At 49.7% G+C, this 25,277-nt stretch overlaps 1 protein-coding gene across 4 annotated transcripts in view; it reads left to right on the forward strand.

Annotated features, from left to right (window-relative positions):
- Positions 1-1,603: 1,603 nt before the first annotated feature.
- The window catches only part of LOC149342459 (RANBP2-like and GRIP domain-containing protein 8), a 101,369-nt gene continuing 77,695 nt past the window's right edge, over positions 1,604-25,277 (forward strand). Inside the window, exons 1-2 of one of the 4 annotated variants that reach the window (XM_089544821.1) lie at positions 1,604-1,862; positions 23,173-23,240. In XM_089544821.1, coding sequence (XP_089400947.1) covers positions 1,791-1,862; positions 23,173-23,240 — 140 coding nt within the window. In that variant the 5' untranslated portion in view covers positions 1,604-1,790. Of the gene's footprint in view, positions 1,863-16,940; positions 17,309-23,172; positions 23,241-25,277 lie in introns of those variants that run through there. The other 3 variants (XM_089544822.1, XM_089544820.1, XM_089544823.1) reach the window with 3 other exon arrangements.

Genomic DNA, 25,277 nt, shown 5'->3' on the forward strand with positions numbered 1-25,277 from the left:
AGCGTTAAAAGATCAGAGGAAAGAGAAACAGGAAAGAAAAGACGCGCGTCGCAGCAACAACTGCGTCCGCCGGAGCGGACGCTGCTCAAAAAGAAGCGGCCGAAGCCGCGCTCGCCGAACCGAGAACAGACACCCTTTCTTTCCTTTTTCTGTACTTCATAGCGCTGGCTGATGCTTATATAGTGCCAATAAAACGCCCCCTAATAAGTGCTAGTTAGGAGCTGTCAATAATTTGAGTTTTGTAGGATAATATTGGCATCATATACGGAATTTCCGGCAGTTACAAATGAAGAGATTTAACTACAAAATTCTGTTAGTTGATGTGCATCATTGCTCCACGAGAAATTTAAAAGAGCGCCTCGGGCGATGCTTGAAAAAGATACTGCTCTGATGTCTTCACGCATCAGAAAAACTACATTTTTTTTCATCAGGAAAGTTCATGCAAAAACACATCAAGAATTTATGTTGTCACTTCCGTCCCTAAAAGTTAAGGCAAAAACTAAGCAAGCATTTATGATGTCAATCTGGTGCAGAAAGTTAATGCAAAAACTCATTAACAATTTATGATGTCGGGCTGATGTGGAAACACAACATATGCGGCCTTTGTGATTAATTTCTGATGACTCACCACGATTATATCATAACGATATCAGAAATTCAAAATCCATTTTTGTAAGGGTAACTAAGGGCCGTGACAGGAAACGTTGCTTTATAACGTTGGCGCTAATCAAGGCAAACACAAGAAGAAAGCGAAGGACAAGGGCCTTCACGCGACTGCAGTCTTATGTGGATGCAAATGTGTGTTTGTGTGCCGCTAATTTAATCCGAAGAAATGCGTCGAGTAGGTGAACCGCAAATTTTACGCGTCTATTCGACGTTGCCCCGGCTGCATACTGCTACAGGCGAACTACAGCTATCTCGCCGAGGTAGAGAGCTGAGGCCAAGGTCGGATACACGGCGCCCGCTCATGTTGACGCAACTCCATAGCACGCGCGCAGATTACGTGTCTTCGAAATGTCAAATGCCGTCTTCGTCACGCTAAACTGCGCTCTCTCGCTGTTTGCAAATTTTAATAAAATCGTCACTTTTTACCCGTTGCTATTCAGGAAATTACCGCATCTCGGCTGTTTTAAGCCCCAAAACACACATAGCTGTGATCACTCCAGTACATCATCGTGCCTCACAGCGGATGAGCCTCACAGCGGATGAGAACATCCGTTATTGCAGCAGTCGCTGCAGTTTCCCAGCCTTTCGAACGACCAGAACCATTTTTGCCGGTAGCATTTCGTCTCTTTTTATATATAACGCTTATTTACCTGCGCAGACCACTCGGGAAAGGAACGCTGAACCGCGTCATCGAGGTTCAACGGCTACGTGAATAATTTGCCAGCTCTGTGACTCAGTGGTCAGAACGCCGTCTGTCGTAGAATTCACAAAACACATCTCGTCGCGGCCGTCGACGTTGGAGAAGAGTAGAGAACAGGCGCGCCCTCACACGCGCGCGTCTGATGTCGCCATGCTCTGACGCCACTGGCGCGGAGCATTCTGGGTTCGTTCATTCGGAGCGGCGCGCGCGAAACGGCAACGCCGGCGACCGCCGGCGAAGAGACGGGGCGGAGCTACAAGAACCTAGAACCAAGGTCGGAGCAGTCGGGAGTACGTCAGAAGCCTCAGCAGCTGGTGCGTGCTGCCGCGTTGTATACCGTGTCGTGGCGCGGGCGTAGTCAAATCGCCGCTGCACCTCCTGCGGTCCGTAGTTGGACCGGAGGGGACACGGAACAGGGACGGCTATGTTTCGCACGAAAAAGGACGTTGACAAGCACGTCGCCAAAATTTCGGAAAAGTTGAGACACGAGCATGAGGTAAGCTTGCACTGACGCGCCCGTGTGCGGTCTTGCGTAAGAAACTGGCACGTTTGCTTTTGCTGATTTATGGCGCAGAAATGCATGAAAGAAACTTTGGCTATACAGCATTTTATACCTTAATTGCTACTGGGGCTTTACAAACAGCTATGCGTGCATATGAAATTCCGCAGGTTCTGTGTCTTTGTACACAGATGTGTGTATATTGCATTCCGCCCTCTACTGGACCTTCGCTCACATCTGCGAGTACCGTCAAGATAAAAAGAAATGCCCTGAAAAAAAGGCCCTGAGAAGTCGTAGTAATATGAGAGGGAACAAACTTTTTGCACAACACTGCGATTTTTCTCGTTACTTCTGCACTAAATTTGACAATTTGCTTTGAATATTCTACGCCGAGAGTAAAGCGAATTGACCAAGCAAAGGACTGTGCTCGTCGTGCATAATTTCGGAGCAATCTATAAGTCAATGCTTGAAATTTTTTCCCTCTACTCCTGCGCGCGACTGCACATATGGTATTCCGGCAGAAACCTAATCCGAAACTTTGCTTCGCGTCTTTGTCTTACTCTCGCATGAATCACCGTAAACTTGCTTGTGAGCTCATACTCTACATAGAGGATGCAGTTTTTTTTTGTTCCAGGCTTCACGCTTTCTTTGCGATCTGTTTGCAATAGCAGTGTTGAGCAACTAGGCCTAACGGTTCATTCTGATGTCGATGTGCACTACGGACGGCTGTTGCTGGAGGAGGAAGGGGCTGAACACAGCCGAACCCCTCTTTAGCCCATTTAAACGGCATTGTTCCCTTTACCCCCCCCCCCCCCCCCACCTTCCCAGTCTTCCGAAGAGCCTATCCTGCTTTCGCAAAAACATTTATGAGGCCTACACCTCTAAATATTTCGCTGTCGTTAAAATGCCTCGAAGATTCTTATAGAAAGAACACGCCAATGTAAAAATCAACCTCAAGCCCAGCGGCATCAACCACCATATGCATGTAGCCGCTGAACCAACAGACTGCGACTGCGGTATCGTCGCTTTTGTTATAAACTCCGGTGGATTTTCCGTGTATAGTTTCGGGATCCGGTTTTATCTCTGCCGACGCCACTCGGCGCTACGCGCCCTTTTCCTCCTTGTGCGTTCAGGGTCATATCTCGCCGACGGGACGGCTAGGCCCTGTAAGATTACGGTCATGCCTCCATGCATGGAGCCGTCTTCTGAGGCATCAACGTGACGGGTCGAACGTGAGCAGAATAAGATAATCAAATGGTTTAGAAGGCTGAGCAATCTGTGACTGTGCTGTTCCCTCGCGTTACGTGTCCCAAATGACACCAAAAATGCCTTTACGAAAATGCCTTTGAATTTCAGTTTACGCTTATTAAGCCTTTAGTATTGCATACAGGGCCAGGGGCGTAGCCGGAGGCGGGGGGTCTTATGGCGCTTCAACCCCCCCCCCCCCCCCCCCCCCGAAACTTTTTCGAACTGTCACGCACCGGTGACCACAACAACCACCGGCGCCGGAAGTCATTCTGGATTTGTCACCTACAATGCCTTTTTAAGACTAGAAAAGACATTTTGGCGCTAACATTGCTAACTTGGGTTCGATTTCGTGGCAACGCCCTTGCACCTGGAGTCACGTAACGCAAGCATCAGTTAGCATCATGATCAAAATTATCATGCGATTACGAAAAATTTTGAGGACATCAATAACCGATTTTCAATGACCTTGCTTATTAAAAGCCCTGCCCAAGCGGCGCTTCCCACCATATACACTCGGATATTGGTTATTTCAAGTTGCGGTATCATTCGTGGCTTTCGTTTGTCCTTCTCTTTCCTTTTTAGCTAACTACTTTTGCTTTTTCTTTGAACGAAAGGAATGGCCTTCTGTAATTATGGGCGCAGCATAATTGTCGCCGTGCAGGCAGTTAAAAAATACGTACTTTCGTATTAATTTATGCATCGTTCCTCTATTATTGTAACCATATGGTGCTGTCGCGACAGCAGCATGGCGCAAGTACATCTCGTGACTTCTGCTATCATAGTTTTGTTCTTGCCTGGATCGTCTGTCTTTCCGTGTGTAAAGTTTACTGTTATTGCGCAAGATGTTTATTTGCCTTCTTTGAGGCATTATATAGAGCGACTTTTTTTGCTTAGATACCTATATTTATTGGAGAAATAGGTGTATTTAAATATCGTGTTGCGAGGTTTTGTGTATACATACAATGACTTTCTTTCCATTGACACTTTTTTGTCCATTATCAAGTTGTATCTTCGCATTTCTATACTCCATTTTGTCTTCACACTTCTAATGCATATTTTGCAGAACTCCTCGTTTATACATGTGCTCGTTGTTGCGACAAAAAGTTCGGTGCAATTACTCGCAATACATGAATGACCAGTGATAGCTGCTACTGCGCAGTACACTGGAGCGAAGGACAGCGTCGTTGAGATTTTTTCCTAGCCGTTGCATAAGTACAAAAATGTAAATGTTCTTGAACGACAAAGATTCACTAAAATATTTTTCCTCTACTTGCTCATTTCATGGCCTTTACGTTTTTCATATCAGCGACAGGCACTGCTTTGCTGGTTTCAGACTTCGTGTGATATTTTCGTTACTTATTAAATACGCAAAAACATGGAAGCATTGGTATCAGTTATGTCTGCCACGGTTTTTAAGACGTACGAATGCATTCTTTTATTTAAAAAAAATGCGTATTTCACTTGTCTAGACAGTGCGTAGCGTTATGTAATGCACAATGTCATTGTCAATGGCAATGCAGTTATTATTGATGCGTTTGATCCCTCCACAAATTCTATGAGGAGGCCGCGCTGCAACATGAGCCCCCCCCCCCCCCCCCCCCCCCCCCCCGAACAAAATTTCTGGCTACGCCACTGTACAGGGCTTAATGTCGCAAAGCGACATGTGCTATGACTTATGAGGGGCGCCGTGGTAGAGGGCTCCGAATTGACTTCGACCATGTGGGGTTCTTTAAAGCGCACGCACTAACATCGCACTAACACGGACGCGTCGTGCTTCTCCGACATCGAAATGCGACTACCGCGTCTGGAATCGAACCCACATTCTTGGGCTCAGCTGTCGAGCGCCTCCTCTGAGCCACCGCGGCTGACCTTACTGACTCTGTGGAGCCTGTGACAGTTCAATAAAAACCCAAATTTTATTGCGTTCTTTCGTTGTAATGTCAAAATTCAGGAAACACTTTGGCTCTCTAAAGTGCTGCAAGGCGAAAGCGTTTCCTTGAGCACTGTTTCTATTTTTATTTTATTTTTGTTTCTTTTCTTATTTTTAATTATTTTTTTATTTTTGATCCTTTTCTTATTTTTATTTATTTCTTTTATTTCACTTATGAAACCCATTCATTCACTAGATGCGCCTTTATTCATGCTCAAACCCTGAGCCTTCGTGGCGGAGTGGTAGCGTCTCCACTTCAAATGCCAAAGGCCCTGGTTCGATTCCCAGGCTCTTTTAAGTAGTGACGCCGGACCGCGGACACACCTGCTAACATTCCTTGGATACGACAGTATGAGCCATTAAAGGCTTTCGGCTCAAAACGTTCTGTACGTTATGAGCCAACAGGAAGCCAACTGTCTGCGAGTGAACTGAATCTCAGTTGAATTTCGCTCGGCAATAATTTTCCTCCAGCTTTATTTTCATGAAATTCTCAAGAGAAAGCGGATCACTCGTCTTGAAGGTAGAACGCTTAAGCACTGTGTACGGAACACTGACTGGAAGTATTAAAACACGGGTGCAACGCGAAGAAAGCGTTTCAGACAAGCAGAAGTCTACATCAACCACGGACTTCAAGGACCTTTTCTAATGTGGCAGCATTAGAACCGCCATGTCGGGAAACAGTGGCCGTCGTTATCTGATGCCTCCGCCTTGGACGGTTGGTAGGTGCAGGTGGCAAAGCGGAAAGAGGAAATCCTCCTCTCCACTTGTTGGGAAAAGGGGGGGGGGGGAGAGGCCGGAAGATGGTTGCCACAGCTAGAGGGTGGTTAGTCCGGACGGAGGAAGTTCTGATCCGGCCGAAGGAATGCGCAACCACGAAGCCGCCCTGAGGATTGCTCCAGTGGAAGGTGGAGGGTGAGGAGGAATGCGAGCTGAGAAGGGGAGTAGAGGTATCAGAGCGGCTCACGTCTGCCGGATGCCACACTTCTGTTGAAGTGGTTGTGTGCGAGCTACCCTCGACGGTTTAACGGCGCTGTGCAATGCTTGTGAGTGGGTCTCATGGAAGCGGAACCTGCAACGAGTGGCGCACAAAGATTCGAAGTCGTGCACAGAGCCGAACAGCAACGCCTTTTCAGCGCGCATCCGCGACAGACTGGCGCGAGATCCTGGTCTCGAGGGGAGGGCAAGTTGAATCACGCAAGTGTAAAGAAGGACAAAGAAGACAATGTGCGCAATAAAGATGAATATAAGGAAATGTCCATCGTGTCGTGTCATGCAAAGGGGAATTTAATGCTACGTGTTTTCGTCGGATCTGCCTATCGATCGCATGTCAATTTTTCTCTCACTTTTCGTTTTGTAAAGATGCATGTCAACAAACGGAACTTTACGATTAAGCTATAGTGTACTAGACTACAGTATTATTGTACTTTATAGTTAATTATTATGGTGTTGTGCCGACAGATTGCGCCAAGGGTGTCTAAATTGTTCTAGAAAATTTCCGTCCTTAACAACTCACCCCGTCTTGTTGATACACACATTATAGCCGGCATGTATGAGCAATGAATCGGAGTCAGTCGACTGTATTGGTCTGACATGTATTTGTGCTGTGTTGTACATTACAATGGCCTTTTCACGACCCCTGGGCTCCTTCCAGGCGGCTGGTAGAGGACGCCTGTCCCATTCTGGGATTCTGGTTATGTTCAATGCTTCAGCGAAAGTTGCGGTGTTGGTTTCATAGATATTAGGATTACCTGAGCGTTTATGCGCGATGTTCCAGAAATGTTACTCAAAGAAATAATTTTATAACTCTTTGACAGCCTTGTGCATTTATTTGGGTCAAGAAACTTTTCACTATAACTCAACATTAAATGTCGATTTAAATGTGGTGACTACTTTTTTATGGAAACTTTATTAAGAAAGTCGTTAAAATATATATATTATTAGCAAATTCAATAGCCTCCTAATTTTAACACAATGGTCATTTTTGTAAGGGACCGTTTTTGCCTTACCCTTATAGAAAATGGTCTGTAGTCTGTCTATAGATTTCGCATAGACTATGTTGCCTTCCTATAGATATTTCCTTTTGTCTATTCAGAGTCAATAGATTGTCTATAGACGAAAGTCTACTGAAAGAGTATGACCATAAATCTATAGATTGCTATAGACTGTCTAAACCATTTGTATTCTCTATATATTAGTCCATAAAATTTGTATATAGAGTCTATAGACTTTATAGACAAAAGGCTACGGGCAGTCTATACTCTGTCTGAAGTAATTTTTGTAAGGGTAGATGAACGCGAAACCTCGAACGTTAGCATTTCTCAAGATTATTGCTCAGGATTATAGCAATTGGTTTGGTTCGTGGGGTTTAACCTCCCAAAGCGACTCAGGCTATGAGGGACGCCGTAGTGAAGGGCTCCGGAAATTTCGACCGCCTGGGGTTCTTTAACGTGCACTGACATCGCACAGTACACAGGCCTCTAAAATTTCGCCTCCGTCGAAATTCGAGCGCTGCTGCCGGGATCTAACCCGCGTCTTATAGGTCAGCAGCCGAGCGTCATTGCCACTGAGCCACCGAGGTAGCCAATGTAAAGTAGAGAATGACCTTCTGCATATATGAGAATTAACCCGTTACGCTGTCGCTATATTCCCTTAATGAGGCGAAGCTTAAGTGTCCCCTTGTACCTGAGCGCTTGGTCCAGAATCCACGTTAAAAAAAAATGCAGAAGCGCTGTGCATTCCTCGAACAGACGGGCTTGACGTCCCGTCTGTTCTCCGCCAGTGACCTAACGCTCCACGTGTGCTACCTTGGACGATGGCCAGCTGGGCGCCCCACTCCGGCTATTCTGTGCATTGTGTCGTGCGCGTGTTTTTATTCTGCTTTAACTAAGATCATTAAAATGCAAATAGATTTTTGTACAATGTACCCCCCCCCCCCCCCCCCCCCCCCCGATTCTTTTCTAACTGTCCCCTCACCTCTTTCTTTTCACTTCTACACCCTGCCTGCCATCCTTTATTTCCGCTGCCCCAGCTCAGGTGCTTCCCGTAGCGATGGCAGATGCCGGGGCTAGAAAAAATCTTTTGCCTTCCTTTCGTTATGATTTTATTTATTAAAACCACCACTATTACTACTACTACTACTTACCGTCCATGTATGTCGTGGTTGCGCTGGACGGTAGACGGCTGGACAAATACCAAGAAACAAGCGCCACTCGAGAGCATCCGGTTTCTATGACAACGAGATAGTTTATGCTTTTGTTTCTTCCAGCGAAGTTTCACCGCTCGGCAGATAGAAGACGCCGCGATCGCAGGCCTGGTTTAATGATGTGAGTGTGGCGCTTTTTTTTTTTTTTTTTGGGGGGGGGGGGGGGGGGGGGGGGCCGCTGGTGCTCAGCGTAATTTGCATGTTGTGTCCTGCTCCTAAAACCATGGCACGGACTTGAGATCATCGGCGTAACATCTCGGCACTTCGGTATTGTTGCTGTTGCCTCGTAAACGATGGCACATACCCACGGTGGGGGATGGGCCAGGGTTTGGTGCAAACCATGCGCAACATCCGCGTGCAGCTCTTTCGCCATGGCAGACTTGGAACCATCGAACCAGCCGCAGTCAGATAACCTTGAAATGGAGTCCTTATCCTGCGCGATATTGAACGGTAGTATAGGTTGGACTTCCGCCGCATAAAAAAAAAAATAGGAAATGTGCAGTGGTGAAGTTCAGAAGAGCAAGGTTCCGGGCTAGTTGGTAAGCATTTAAAAGGAAGGAACAGCGGCAAGAAACACTGACACATGAAGAAACGACACACACACACGAGCGCTGACTCACAACTGAAATTTTATTCTGGTGGAAAGACGTTTAAATAGAAAACATGAGAGGGTGGGTAATGTGGCAGAGTGCATCGTCATCGGCACGCGCGCACAAGACGACCAGCACTGGATTAAGGGGGGGTCTAAGAGGGCTGCAGGCCAGGGCCTCACCTCCGACAGCAGAAGGGGCCCATTTATTCTAACTTGCTTAGTATATGGAACCACGGGCAATGGAACTTTGAGCAGCACGTATGAAGCTGAAAGCCAGAACGAGGAAAGCCCCATTTTATGTAACTTCGTTTAGCCGGATCAGTTGGGGAGAGCTTGTCGAGCTGCAAAAACAGGAATTCCCCGCCACCCCGGAGGGGGCCCCCTTTCTTACGAAGCGATATATGCGTTTGTTTACGGATCGCAGAAAGGTTTTCGTGGTTTTCTGTCAATCCCCACGTCCAGTGGCGTCTGAAGGTGTAGTGTTGAAGGTGTAGTGTGTTTGAGAATCCTGGCGTCGGCATAACATCCGTTTTCACAGAGCGGCGAATCGGGTAGGGAAAACGAAACCAAAATGCGCAGCGGAATTTGAAGCAGCGTCTACTTGTGCGAGTATCATATAAAGACTATTGAGAAAATAAACGCGCGCAGTAGAATGCTTCTCTCAGCTACACGAGTCGATTGTTCGAGTTCGAATTTCGCACAGATACGACATTTTGTCGTGATAATTGCTTTATTCAACACCGGGTTTTCTCTTTAGCTTTACCAACTGAAAAACAAATCAGGCTGTGTTCGCTTCTTGGAAGTCCCACAGTTTCACATTGTGCTCCGGCGGCCACTAGGAAAGGGAAACACTCGTTTATCGCTTTATGTTTAGGTTTATAGGCTTTGACGTCCGAAATCAAGTCCGACTATATGGCACGCCATAGTGGAAGGCTCCAGATAATTTCGACTATCTCGAGTTTTAAAGTGCACTGATATAGCATAGTGCACGGACCTCCTAGCATTTCGTCTCCAGTGAAATGCGACCGCCGCGGCCGTTCTTTTTTTTCTTGGGATTGGTTTTGTAGAGCCAGGTGAATTTTAAGTTTTGAGGGAAACATTTGGAAAAAGCTTAAGCTTAGTCTTTAAGAGAGGGACGGGACAGCGTGTTGCAGCATTGCCAAGCAGTCCATGCAACGCCATCGCTCATGCCACATCCCCCATTCCCATTCGGGGCAGACCTCTTGCCCAAAGAGCCGCCGCGGTGGCTCAGTGGTTATGGTGCTCGGCTGCTGGCACACCTTTCCTCGCATGAAACACACATCCAGCTCTCAGAGGCGGTCACGGACGTGGATAACCACCTTCTACACCTCTGGGAAGCCCGTCTCAGCCTCGTCCGCCGTTGGCGACGCCAGAAACACAATAGAAAGCTTAAAGCTCGAATTGCCGAGCTTACCCAGAAAGCGGCAGAGTATGCGGCCCAACTCGCCGACTCCAACTGGGTAGATAGATGCAACACGGCCGCGCGACAAATGTCCAGCCGAAACACGTGGCGTCTCTTTCGAGCCTTAATCGACCCAACCCAAACACGAACCGAAACACAAAAACATTTGCAGCGAGCCATGCACGCTTTTCCTGGCAACACGACTCAACTGGCATAGAAACTTCGGGACCAGTATCTTTGTACAGCCCAAGACCCCCGTGGATCTGCGTACTCTTATGCAGGCAGAGAGAACACGGAGCTGGATCAACCTTTCCAGCTCCATGATCTGCGGGCGGCTCTCCGCAAAATGAAACGGGGCACTGCGCCAGGACGGGATAAGGTCACCGTCAAGCTTTTGACGAACCTGCCCGAATTGGCATACCAGTCCCTCCTGGAATACTTCAATGCGATTTGGCGCGGGGACACCCCCCTGCCAATCGAATGGAAAACGGCTTTGGTCACTTTTATTCCTAAAGTTGGCAAACCAATTAACACAGATAACATCCGCCCCATCTCTCTCACCTCATGTGTGGGCAAACGAATGGAGACGATGGTGCGGGATCGGTTATCTACATATCTTGAACACAAACATGTCTTTGCGAGCACCATGTTCGGATTCCGCCCACACAGATCCGCACAGGATGTCCTCCTGCAACTCAATCGGGAAGTCCTTGACCCCCTCGAATGCCCCCATAATGACCGGGTAGTACTCGCCTTGGATCTTAAAGGGGCATTTGACAATGTAACACATGAGATCATACTCACTAACCTAAGTCACACCGACTGTGGCCTCAACACATTCCGATACATAAGCCAATTTTTAATGGATCGTCAATCCTACATTCGAATTCAAGATAGAGACCATGGTCCTTACCTACTCGGCACGCGGGGAACCCCTCAAGGCGCGGTACTTTCCCCGCTGCTCTTCAATCTGGCCATGATGCACCTGCCGGCCCAGCTGGATGGTGTCGCCGGCGTGCAGCACGCCCTGTACGCCGATGACATCACTCTGTGGGCCACGCAGGGCAGCACAGGGGACATTGAAACCAGCCTGCAAACAGCGGCGACGATAGTAGACCGCTACGCCCGCCGCTGCGGTCTTCAATGTTCCCCTCAAAAATCGGAATCTGTGCACCTCCGCCCCTCACAGAAGTGCACAACTAAAATATCTCTTTCTCTTGAGAGTGGTCCCATACGCGAAAGTGATGAGATACGGGTACTCGGACTCTACATCCACAAATACAGGCGGCCAGACACTACATTGGCCAAACTCCGTAAGGTGGGGGACCAGGTGGGCCGCATGGTCGGCCGGGTTTCCAACAAACGCGGAGGGTTACGAAGTAAGGATGCCTTGCGGCTGGCAAACGCCTTCGTAACTAGTCGAATTCTCTATTCGACTCCTTATCTCCACCTACAGAAACAAGAGGAGGACGCCCTTGAGGTCATCCTTCGCAAAATTGTTAAACGTGCCCTTGACCTCCCCATCACTACTTCAAACAGCCGGCTTATGGCCCTTGGGGTGGTGAATACTTTCCGGGAGCTCCGGGAGGCGCACCTTACAAACCAGTACACGCGCTTGTCGCTCACGGAGTCGGGTCGCCGCCTTCTTGCTCGACTCCATATCCAACACACCCCTCCAATGGAAGACAGGTTTCGCATCCTGGAACTGTGGAGACGTGCCCTCCACGTGCGGCCTCTTCCAGCAAACATGTCACATGAAGACCATAATGGTCGGCGCCTGGCACGAGCGGAAGCGCTAGCCCGATATTATGGCAACAAAACAGGTGTATACTACGCGGACGCCTCCGGCCCTCACCACGGGGGATGGTACACGGCCGCGGTAGTTCACAACAGCAACACAGTTAACGGCCTCACTTTCAGAGCCCGCAGTGCAACACAAGCAGAAGAGGTCTCGATTGCTCTCGCGGCCTCACATTCCAATTCAAAATACATAATCACCGACTCGCGAGGGGCCTGTCGGAACGTCGAGCAAGGCTGCACTCCCTTCCTAGCCTATCGAATATACCAAAATTACATACGGGATACGGACCCCGCTCACCGTTACCTCATATGGGCCCCTGCTCATCAGGGGTTGGCAGGAAACGAGGCAGCAGACGCAGCCGCCCGCGCGCTCTCTCACCGGGCTGTTTTCTCATCCCCGCCTGATCAGGAACCCGATTTTAATCCGGTCTATACGTTCAAAAATATCGCAACCTACTATCAAGATAGCCATCGCTTTTACCCTAGCCCCTGTAAAGGCCGCACGAAGGCGGATGAGCGGCTCCTTCTCCGCCTATTCACCAATACATTGCTGTGGCCGGCAGCCCTAAAACATTTCGACCCCTCCTTTAGCGGCAACTGCCCGCACTGTAGTGCGGTGTCTTCGGACACCTATCACATGGTGTGGGCCTGCCCCTCCAACCTGGCCATTCCCCCTATCCCCAACCCAACCCGGGAGGACTGGGAGGCGACCCTGCTCGGCTGCCACAACTTACAGGCCCAACAAAGTCGGGCGCGCCCGGGCGGTGGCTACCGCCACTGGGGTCCCAAACTAGGGACCTCCACCTAGTGTTTGTGAGGATCGGTCCCTTACGGGCTGATCCAAACACCTCCTGTCCGTTCTGAATAAATGTTTTCACCACCACCACCACCCGAAAGACGCGGGTTCGATCCCGGCCGCGGCGGCTGAATTTCTTTGGAGGAGAAATTCCAGAGGCCCGTGTACTGTGCGATGTCAGTGCGCGTTAAAGAACCCCAGGTGGTCGAAATTTCCGGAGCCCTCCACTACGGCGTCTCTCATAGCCTCAGTCGCTTTGGGACGTTAAACCCCATAAACCAAACCAAACCCTCTTGCCAAAGAAAAGGAAAGGCATCTCCATGGACACCTGAACCGCCCAGTAAAGGAAGGAAAATGAAATGAGAATTAGTTTTGAGGAAAGGAGGGATGTCTCATATCTCACTGAGCCCTAAGGGAAAGAAAATGAAATTAAAATTGGTTTTAAGGAAAGGAAATAGGCCTGTCTCTCCTATCTGGGCGTGCACCCGAAAGGAATGGACACCACAGTACGTCTCTAAAGCACCTTTCTAAGACAACACCTCTATTCTCTAGAGGCGTCTTTGTTCATTCCAAACCATCCAGCTGGGAAACCGGTGCGGTGGCTCAGTGGTAAGGCGCTCGTCTACCGAGCGGAGTACCCGGGTTCGAACCCGACCGCGGCTGCCACGTTTCGATGGAGGCGTTTCAAACGCAAGAGGCGCCCATGTGCTGTGCGATGTCAGTGCTCGTTAAAGATTCCCAGGTGGTCGAAATTATTCCGGAGACGGCACCTCTTTCTCTCTTTCTTCTCCCTTTCTTTACGGCGCTGTTCAGGTGTCCGCCGAGATATGTGAGACCGATACTGCGCCATTTCCTTTCATCAAAAATCAATTTACCAATTTACTGGCGTGGCGGAGTGGTTAACGTGCTCGCCTCGCTCTGCGGAGGCCCTGGTTCGATTCCCCAGCTCGACCAATTTCCTACTCGGTTTTATTCATTAATTAATGCATCTGGGATTGTTCGCTCACGGCCAACGACGACGGCATCGGCTTTTCTGCGACACGGGGCCCTTAACGCTGTCGCGTTAATAAAAGGCGCAGTAACTGCCTAGCTCACTTCTAGGTGGACACCTCAACTGCGTGTTGAGGGGAGGAAGGTAGGTGTTAATGAAAGGAGAGAAAGAGCAGCTGTTGTGGAGCGCTCAGGAATAATTTTGACCACCTGGGGATCTTGAACGTGCTCTGAAATCGCACAGCACACGGACACCATTAATTATTGTTAATTTAAAGACTAGCGCACTACAACTAGGACAAAGACATAGAAAGAGACAGGACGAGCGCTCGTCTTTTCTCCTTCTATGTCTTTGTCCTAGTTTTATTGCGCTAGTCTTTAAATTAACGATGACACACCACCTAGCCCACCTTTCCGCCTTGATTATACGGGCACCTTTTTGCATTTCGCCTCCATCAAAACGCGGCCGCCGTGTGGCTGGGTTTGAAACCAAGTACTGGGCTCAGCGCCGAGCGTGATAACTACTGAACCAGGGTTTAAATTCCGCTATTCAGATGTGCCCACGAGGGCAGTAGCAAACGTTCATCGTGTAATCAAATGAATTTTAATAACTTTTAATAATACCCTTTCGGGGCACTTACTTATTAACGAGTGTTTCTATTTCCTATTCGCTGCCGGAGTACCTATACTCCGTTTCATACATAGCTGTCAACGCAGCCAAGGCTACGATGCCTGTTCGCGCTCCTCGTCCGCATCGTAATGTAGTGCGTCGAAAGTGAAAAGAGTAATGAACTCAAAATTAAAGTTATTGTTGGTTAATATTGCAATATAATGATAATGGTGTTTTATTTTGCAAAAAGATTGCTTTTTCTTTAATGGTCTTCAAAACAGGGTGCCTTAGATTTCTGGTTTTTTTTCGGCTCCTCCTGTATCAGGTTTTCGCAGCTAGGCCGGCTGGCGATGTCGTCTGCTTTCGTCTTTCAGTTTCCGAGTATGCGAAAATGGCACCGCTATCTCCTACTCGCTTGTTTTCTTCGCCCACTGCGGCTTTAAAAACATCTCCTGCTCGCATATTCTCCAAGCTGAAGCCTCCGAAAATTTCGAAAGACTGCAAGCAGGGGATTGTCAACGTTTACTGTAGCGTAAGGAAGCGCTTCCCGGAGAAGACTGTGCGTGAAGTTGTCGGGCGAGATGACCGGGTGAGCCCTCGGACAGTTGCGAGGTTCAAGAAAGAAGGTCTCTCTACTGGAATAAGATCACCTTGTGTGCCACATGCTAAAAAGTCGCTCATTGCCCGAGAAAAGCACTTCGCAATCACGTCCGTCGCCAATAGACTACACTGCCTTTTCCCTTCGAAGCAAGTAAAGAGCGCTGTGTTTTTCAAGGTAGGCATTAGAATTTGACAGTTTCGACTTTCTACCTAATGATTATTTTAATAAAAATAAAAAAGAAATGAAAAAAAAACAGCAAAAGCCGGGAGTCGAACATTGGCATCTTGTAAAATGAACGCACAGGCGCGCGCTTCGTATCACTCAGCCACGACGCGAGGCGGACGGATACATTTTGCTCGTTTTTTGCAGCGGACTACTTTCGTACCTTTGGCAGCGTTGACAGCTATGTATGAAACGGAGTATAGCTCAACTGTAAGAAGCTATCTCAGCCTGCTTTTTTTTTTTAATGCGTGAGCATTAGAACAGTGCTGCGAACGAAAACCCGTCTGTCGGCTCGTGTACGGCGTCATTGGAAGAGAAGAGGCGGCGCGCGCTGCAATGCAGCCGTGCAAGCTGTCGGTCGGCCCACGTGGCTCTTCCATGGCGTTTGCTGCTCGGCCACAGATGGACATGTGTAGCGCGTCCCAAGAGTCTTGTGTTTTGTGCGCTGTAAAACTGGTGTTAATGCCTTACTTTTGCATGAATTCCATTGATCACACTTGGTTCTTTTTATTTAATTTGGTGGAATCACAATGAAACATGGGACAACTTCCAGTAGTGAAGCTGGGGGAAGGGGGTCAGTAGAGGGAAAGGGAGAGGGGGCCTAGATGGGCATTAGACAAGGGCCCCCATTTTTCTTAATCCGGCCCTGAAGACGACCACTGCGCATGTCTGAGCTCTACAGCTGCCGGTATAAATACCGGAGCACTTCTTAATAAGCCATTCATTCCCTGTTCCCACATGCTTGCGTGCCACATGGTGTCGTGGGCGGCGGTTTTTCACCGTCGTTCGTGTCGACTGGAACCGCCGCGAAAGCTCGGCTAGCATGGCGTCGTCAATAATTCCACTGCCGAAACCGATGGACACAACGGGAGACGCTTTTCACAGCTGGACCATCTGGCAAAAGAAGAGAGTTCGACCTGTATGCAGTAACAACGAAGCAGAAAGAGCAAGCAAAGGAGGTTCAAGCTGCAACGTTCCTGATGGCAATCGGTGGAGAAGCAAGGCGAGCGTTCTACACTTTCACGTTGGACCCCGCCGCGGTGGCTCAGTGGTTACGGCGCTCGGCTGCTGACCCGAAAGACGCGGGTTAGATCCCGGCCACAGCGGCTGAATTTCGATGGAGACGAAGTTATAGAGGCCCGTGTGCTGTGCGATGTCAGTGCACGTTAAAGAACCCCAGGTGGTCGAAATTTCCGGAGCCCTTCACTACGGCGTCCCTCATAGCCTGAGTTGCTCCGAGACGTTAAACCACCATAAACCAAACTTTCACGTTGGAAAATGACGACGACAAACACGACATCAAGATTCTGACCCAGAAGAAGCGCATTTCAAGCCAACAACCAACTTGACGTTCAATGAATTCCGCTTTGGCCCCAGAACCAGAAAGAGGGCGAGTCGTTCAACGAATGGCTCACGGAGCTTCGGGCGCTAGCACAGCAACGCGAGTTTGGCGCATTAGAAGAACGAATGCTGCGCAGCAGAATTATTCGTGCAACGGTGTGAATCAGCTCGGGCTCCGCGAAGGCCATTCCCTTCGCACGTTCCTCGTCGCCAGATGCTTGCGCAAGGTCATGCCGTCCTTATCTTCTTCACTTCGTATCAGCTAACATAAGCGTTGGCAGACACTTCGTTTTGCGTGTCAATAGAGCACCTTTGTTAATGGCTGCCAGTGTCTTCTAGAAAACGCTCTATCTCACATCGATCGCGCGCGCAGCGTGTTATCGCGCTGTGCGCACTACTTCTAGCGTGCTGCTCCGCACTCTGGTGAGCGGGTACGCTGCGCCGGCTGCAAACATCCGCACAGCGTCGAGCGCCCGTAGCTTGAAGCTCGCAAGCGACCGTACAGTGCTCGTTGTCAGCTGATGACGCAGCCGTGATCGAATCGCCGCTGTGCTCCTGCGCTGCGACTCTCGGTCTCAACTCCTGGAGCCCAGGGCAGTACGGAACAATGACGGCGATGTTTCGCACGAAGAGTGATGTTGACAATCACGTGGCGGGAATTGTGGCGAAGATTAAACACGAAGACGAGGTAAGATTGTACTCCCGTGTTTGCGCTCGGTGCCGTGAGCCATTTATCGTAACTAAAATGCTCGGTTTGGCGTTCCTGCGTTTCCGGTTCACCACTTACCATGAATGTTGCCTTTTACGGTCGTGCCCCGTTAATGTGGACGACTAGAATTACGGGCAATTTACCAGGGGTTAACCTTTGACAATTTGCGCCTCGTTAATACGGTAGGTCGCTGTCCAGACGATGGACAGGGTAAAAATGTGCTGAGGCCATTGGAGTCCATGTATTTCTGCCGCGTTAATATGGACAGCGATCAGAACAAAGCCTGGACTGCGCTGCCCATGATCTTTCCTGTCCTGTAGTTAGAGTGCAGGACGCAGCGAAAGGCAGTGCAAAAGCGAAGCTGTCTGAGTGCTGGCCTTTTCCTCTGGCCTATACTTTATAATGCCAAGGGGTGTAGTCGGCGCACCTTATGATTTGCCGTACGGTATGAATAGCAGTGAAAAAAATGGCTGAGGCTTAACTTGGTTAAGCCTGGAGAATGCGAAGCATCATCGTGTCGCGTAATTTGGAGGCGCACAACCACAGCGACGGCGCGAGGTGGGCCCCCGTTTCTCCACTGTCGTGACGTCATCGTGTCACGTGGTGTGACGTCATGTATTACGTGATTTGGAGGCGCACAACCACAGCGACGGCGCGAGGTGGGCCCCCGTTTCTCCACTGTCGTGACGTCATCGTGTCACGTGGTGTGACGTCATGTATCACGTGATTTGGAGGCGCACAACCACAGCGACGGCGCGAGGTGGGCCCCCGTTTCTCCACTGCCGTGACGTCATCGTGTCACGTGGTGTGACGTCATGTATCACGTGATTTGGAGGCGCATAACCACGGCGAAGGGCTGAAGTGGTAGCTAAAGTAGTATGCTTCGCATAAAAACTTTGCAGCTTGTGCTACGTTGCCCAGCGCCGCACCGCGACAAGCGTCAGAAAACATATGCAACTCGATGACCGGTCGCTGCTACCGCGTTCAGCTCGGCTCGGCGAAGCAAACGGCGCGAAGGGTCGTACCGGGTGCCGAGAGAACTGCGTTTTCTGATTGGTTACACCGACCGCAAACCAGCGGTCACTTCCGGCGCCGGCGCGAGCGAGGCGCGAGCGAGGCGCGAATATCTGACATGGACAGATATTTGCCAAGCGCCAGCGCCGGCTCGTGTCGGCGCGTCGCGCATGCGCAGTCCGGCTCCGGAGTACGCTGGTACGCGTAGGCGCTGCGCTGGTGCGCCTCGGATGTGCCCATGGAGATGGGCGTTTAAGCCCGCAGCCGAGCGGCGGCGCTGCGTTCTCCGGCATTGGCTCTCGGCCACCTGGGCTGCGCGTTTAAACTTGCTGACGTAAGCCTGCACCCTCGCCCAGTATTACCGCTCCGAAGGCAGGCAGTCGCTCGCCGCACATGCTACCCGCTTACTTCTTGTCATCTAAGGAAGAAGAGGGGGACGCAGGCATACGTCATCCAGTTTAAACTCGCAGCCAGAGAGCAGCGACACGGCCGCTTGGTCGATTAACATCTTGTTGCGGGAAAGGCGGTGATTCATTTGGGAAACGGGGACGAAGACGCAGACACAAGTCCTTTCGTCCATGTTTTTACATCTTCGCCCCTGTTTCTTTTGGACTGCCACTTTCCATGATGCAGGCGCCTGGGACCGCAAGGCCGGCGCGGCTGCTCGGTTACTTTAGGCCGTCCTCCATGCTTTAGGCAAAGTACGCACCACCTTTGTCAAAAGTAACCGATCAGTAAGTTTTTGCTTCTCAACCGTATAACGGAGCCTTTATGGCACCCCTCAGGACCGAAAGGTGTCAGAACTTGAGTACAAGGGCTCACCATACTCTGTACAGATTCATAGCTTAAGGGCTCCCATAAGTGCTTCGCTGCGCGGCTAAGAAACAAAGCACCTGTGCTCGGTTGCTTTTGACAAAGGGGGTACATCATCTCTCCATGAGGCAATGTCAGGCATCTCGTGGACCACCGTAAGCCAATCAAACTGCACCACATCATAAATGAGGCACAACTGTGTACTTCCATCCTAGAATTGACCTTAGCTTCTCCCCTGACCGTTACTCATGGAGGAAGGATGCCTTACTAGTTGTTTTCTTGTTGGGTTCCTGCATTTTTTGCTGCTTTTGTGTCGGCTATTAGCGTGTTTGTTCCAATGTGCTTACCTTGTATCCAGCCTCCGTATTCTTTTCGTATCACTGCTTTTAGCATACGCGCCAATGTCTGTGATTTTGTATTGTATATGCCTCCTAGTTCATCTTTAAAAAAAAAGAAAAAAATGACCGCCGCGGTGGCTCAGTGGTTATGGTGCTCGGCTGCTGACCCGAAAGACGCGGGTTCGATCCCGGCCGCGGCCTTTGAATTTCTTTGGAGGAGAAATTCTAGAGGCCCGTGTACTGTGCGATGTCAGTGCACGTTAAAGAACCCCAGGTGGTCGAAATTTCCGGAGCCCTCCACTACGGCGTCTGTCATAGCCTGAGTGGCTTTGGGACGTTAAACCCTATAAACCAAACCAAACCATCATCTTAAAATGGTGTCTTTCTTGCTGTTTCCTTCGCTTGTACCTCTGCGTTTATGGAGAATGCGTCACTGTTAGTCGCAGTTCTCCGTCCCAGTCAATCCATATGGGGACACAAACTGTACCGACTAACTATCTGTGTCCCGCCTACAAGAGCTCGAGGCTTGAGGATGGCTAAGATAGTACATGTGCATACTTCACGCAGAATAATTTGTATTGTACTGCATTGTGTTATGTTGTATTCTGCTGTATTGTATTTTTCGTGTGCACGTGATGTATCAGCTCAGGTCGGTCGCGAGACTTTGCTTCTTTTACTTGCTGCTGGCGGCGTACAACGTAAGCGTGTTTGTAAGTTTTTGTTTCAGGTTTTGAGTTTACGCTTTTTGTATGGTATGCTTGCACTTATAGCGCTGAGTTTTTTGTCCCAGCATTCATCTTGATGTAGGCGTGCACCACTGAAAAGCGGTGCGTAATGGCAAGGGAAGTGGAACTCAGACCTCCTCAACCCAGTATTAAAACTAAGATGTAATGGGTGCCTGACTCCAAGTGAGCTTGTTAGAAAGGCAGTTTTTTGGTAGTTATATGCATCTGAGCGCAAAAGCAACACAGTTGCATTCGAGGTCTCATTAAAAATATTTTGCGTGTCTTATTAAAAAAATGAGACGGCTGTAAATGCAACCTTCCCGCCCTGTGATAAGAGCTATACGAGCGTGTGCATCATCTGGCTGGTGAATAAAGAGATCGCGATATCTCCCCTGTCGTTGGTGATAAAGCTGCGGTGGAGGCTGTGTGTATAGTTTCGCAATCAGAAATACCGTGTCTGCTCACTGCTCGTAAGGGCACGCTTGTTCTTCGCCTCCAGCAGTTCAGGGCCTTATCTCGCAAGCGCGGGCGGCTGGCTTGTTCACATCCTTATCAGCGTGGTCACATGAAGCACAGGTACCGGCGATAAGAGCAGCGAGTGCTCTCGACCTGCAGACGTGCATCTACGAGCATCGCCAGTCGGCGCTTCGGCGCGACGGATCTATTCGCAGTGAACTGTAGAGAGGGGATTCTTAACTCTGGGGTTCTTAAGTCTACTCTACCTCGTGCACGTGCCCTCGCTCACGTGCCCTCGTGCTAGTGCCCTAACGTTGCAGTTAAACGTCATCGCTTCACTTCACGCGAAGGAGACTACCTTAATTAATTTCCAGAGCACCACAGCCTGCTGAAATTAGTTTGGTTTGGTTTGTCGGGGTTTAACGTCCCGAAGCAACTCAGGCTATGAGGGACGCCGTAGTGAAGGGCTCTGGAAATTTCGACCCCCTGGGATTCTTTAACGTGCACTGACATCGCACAGCACACGGACCTCTAGAATTTCGCCTTCATCAAAATTCGGCCGCCGCGGCCGGGATCGAACCCGCGTCTTTCGAGTCAGCAGCCGAGCGCCGTAACCACTGAGCCACCACGGCTGGTCTGAAATTAGTGGCCGTAAATACCTTATTTAAGGAACCTTTATGACGTTCTCACCGATGTCGGTGCGGGAAAGGCGACCTTCCCTAGTTAACGAAAATGAAAAGGACGCTAGTCGGCTACTGTATAGTATAAAGTCTGATGAAGTTCACTTCGGGTCACCCCTCTTCAGCACTCCGCATATTTTAAAACATTAAACACGTTTTCCGCCAAAACCTGCGTTCACGTTGCCTAAACTAAACATCGCCGAGAGTGAGAAAATAGCTGGCGCTCTCCTCGTGGAAACCAAAATTTATTATTTAAATTTTATTTATTTTACATACTATCATAGTTCCAACTTGGACCAAGATAGGAATGGGTACAAGACCCTCAAATCAGGGTATACGCAGGCCGCGGTACGCTAAAACACATTCAGTACAGTCAATAAAATATGCCATCTATACGGACTATACTGCTCAAAACATTTGGAAAGAAGGGTGAAAAGCTGCTCTCAGGATTGTGCATGGCTGTAAACGTCAGCGTTTGTCCAGAGCGCGTCTGGTTGCAGCGCCCTGATTAGTTTTGTGCTGAAAAAAAAATGCATTCGAACTGTAAATGTCGTTTTGTGCAGGTCTTCAGTATTTGTTTACGTAATTGAATAATTCACTAGTAGCCACCAATTTAAGAATTGTCTTATTCACGTGTCATTCTATAATTTCAATACGTTTCCAACAGGCTGGGTGCACGCGTTTTTTACTCGGGCAAAAAAATAAAATAAAATAATTTACGAAATCGACTTTACAAGTTTACTACGCGTCCGTGCACCACGAGCTAACTCTCATACGAACATTAAGGAGTTTTAGCATAGCGGAAACTTACTAACGTAGACTACCGGACGCCGGCGCAGTGTCCCCACCTGGCCCTGCCCGTGACACTGCAGGTTCAGGCCGATTCACACGACGGTCCGTTCGTCCGCGGCCCACGAATTACGTACTCATGCGTAACCACATTGGGAGGCGCGTTGTCGGCCCGCGGACTGGTCAAGCAAGGAAGCACAGGTGCCTCTCCCCTCACGGGAATTAGCGGCGGCCCGCGAAGATGCATGCTCTAGCTCTAGCAACTGGGCTAGCAAGACGGCCCAGGCCATTGAGGAATTGGACAAAGGGCCGCACACACCCAGCAGGACTCCCTCTGCAATTCAGTAAAGTTCTTTCATTCAGTCGCACACTCATGGGTCGGGAAGAAAATTCAGGGGGCACTTTATTTATTTATTTACAAGTACTGCGGTCTCAAGGAGACCAAGCAGACGGGCATGTGTTCAACATTTTCATTTCATTAACATCAGGTGATAGGTTATTCTCTTGTGTTAGTATCATTTGTCTTCTCGGTACAATACGCGTGTCGTGACGGTGTTCAGACCAGTCACAGTTCCGCGTTGCGCTGACGTCATGCATGCGTGGCGGTGTGGCTCCGTGCGCCCGCTTCGCTTTCCTTTTCCTTCCCCTGCCATCCTCCGACTCGTCCGTGTTATGCCAGCTCCGCAGTACTGGGAAGCGTGCCCTGGGCAGCTGTCGCTGTTAAAGGGAGGGGGGGGGGGGGGGGGGGGGGCTAGTGTTCTGTTCTGATACAAAATTTCCCACCCAGCCCCATTCCTCCCTATCTTAAATTTTCACCGGGAAACTTTAAAAATAAACTATGTCGTTAAGCGCAGACGACGGCGCACACAGAATGGCTCTAGAAAGTGAAGCTGTGATGTCAGCACTGAATTCCGTTGCTGTGTTGTGCAACGTCTATGGTTATACAACGTGTTTGAATTTGTGCTTTCATTTTGTATAACTGGCCTTTTTGACGTTGCCTCACTTTGCGTGCTTTGCTCTGATTTCAGGTGAAGATCAGAGGTTTCAACTTTGCCAGACTATATTTCGGGGTGAAGGACTATGATTCTGCCAAGCGGTATGTACTCTTCTCAAATGTTATTTTTCATGACTGAGCTCACGGGCCAGTTGGTGCTCCATTTCTGACAATGTGCAGCGAAGGACAGACACAAAGAAAGAAAGGGGAGGACATGCACCAGCGCTTGTATGTGGTCTCGCTTTTTTTTTTTTACGGCGAGAGCCGTTAATGGCAACCGCTTGGATGCCAAGCCAAGGCCAAGAAAGATGCGAGGAAATTAAGAGGAAACTCAAGTACGGCTAGTTGGTATATCATCTTTACATTTTCGAAAGCGCTAGCTGCGTGCAAGGAAAGGGCGCACACACGACGAACCCTTTCTTGTATGTATCCGACCCTTTCCAAACCGTAAAGTTCAATAAAAATGATGGTTAGGACGGTTTTAGATAGTGTCAGATCACGACTGAAGGGCACAACAAAGATGCAAGGCTTAGTAAGGATGGAGGGTAAGCTATACGGCTGCGTAGCATGTGTGAACTTTTTCCGATGATGTGGGGGTTCTTACTAGACCGTTAAGCCTCCTTTCAGGTCTAGGCTGCGAACTCCGAGCTCCCGGTATCGTACACCACGTGCGGCCGTTCTCACAGCGGCGCAGTGTAAATGCGAATAAGGAGACAATACAGGACGCTTTGCCCGGAGCCAAACGTTTATCAGGTTCTGCCAAAACCGCTGGCTGCTGGATGATTGATCTGTGACCGTTGCCGTCCCGATTTACCAGACGTCCACTCGTTGTCGCGGCTCGCTGTCGTCTCTCTCCGGCCACGACCAGCCCCCACCGGTCTCGGCGCACTTTCTCGTTGTCACTTTCGGCCAATAAGCGACCGCTTCGGCGGTGCCTAGCGGTGCGCGTTTGCTCCGGTGATTGGGCTCACGAGGTGATTGTGCTCAGGCCCTATTGGCTCAGGCCCTCACAAATAAATCTAGGTGGAGCTCCTATTCCGGGGCCCCAGTGGCGTCTAACGCCGCTCGCGCCCTGCATGGCGACCAAGGTCCGTTGGGACTGCACGTCATGGCAGCTGAGCAGCGCTGCCTCCCAGGCCTCCCTGGAAGGGTGGGAGGCGAAGGATTGGGATGGGTGGGGATTGGAAGGACAGGCCCAGACCATGTAGAAAACGTCCGAGAACGTCACTTCACACAGGCTGCAGCCCCCATCAAATACTGTGTTGAAGTGCTTCAATACTGCCGAGCACTGCATTGTATTTTTTTTAATTTTGATAAAAAGCTGTTCGCCTGCTCTCCGCAGACCCTTACAGGGTTCCGGAAAGCGATGGTGACTGTCCTTATAATATGTAGTGATGTCTTTGAATGTAACTAGAGATTGGATGGGCTCCTTACAGGGTTCCGGAAAGCGATGGTGACTGTCCTTATAATATGTAGTGATGTCTTTGAATGTAACTAGAGATTGGATGGGCTCGGAGTATAGGCTTCCAGAGCAAGTGTGAGTGCCCGGGGAGAGAGCACGCGGGCCGTGTAATCGGCTAACTCATTGCCCTGGAGTCCCTGGTGGCCGGGAGCCCAGATGAGGTTGCAATTTGGGGGGTCACAGCACCGACAGCAATTCCGTCGGATGCGCCAGGCGAGAGGAGGCATCCAACCAGCTCATAATTCCAACAGGGCCCCTTCGATTCGGTAATGATGTGTTTCACTTGTGGGAGGGGAAAGGCGAGCGCAATCGCGATTTCCTCCGCATGTGTTGTGCTGCAGGCGCGGAAAGCGAGTCCTGCCACTGTGTTGATGTTGTGGACCACTGCCGCGGTGAACCAACCCCCACGGTGGTGACCGGCAATGTCTACGTAGTGCACCTGTTGTTGTTGACCATAATGCCGTTCCAGTGCTTCCGTACGCGCCTGGCGACGGCCATTATGGTCAGAGTGTGACATGTTGCGGGGATTGGGTCGGACCCTGAGGGCGCGTCTCCATTGTTCTAACGCTCGTACCCTTTCCACAAAGGTGATGGTGTGTTGGATATGGAGTCGATCAAGAATGCGGTGACCGGAACGTTTGTGATAGGCGCGTGTACTGGTTGAGGAAATGGGCTTT

Source organism: Amblyomma mixtum, chromosome 5 (genome assembly GCF_055824585.1).
Source record: "Amblyomma mixtum isolate Tamu chromosome 5, ASM5582458v1, whole genome shotgun sequence".
NCBI classification, from domain to species: Eukaryota; Metazoa; Arthropoda; class Arachnida; order Ixodida; family Ixodidae; genus Amblyomma; species Amblyomma mixtum.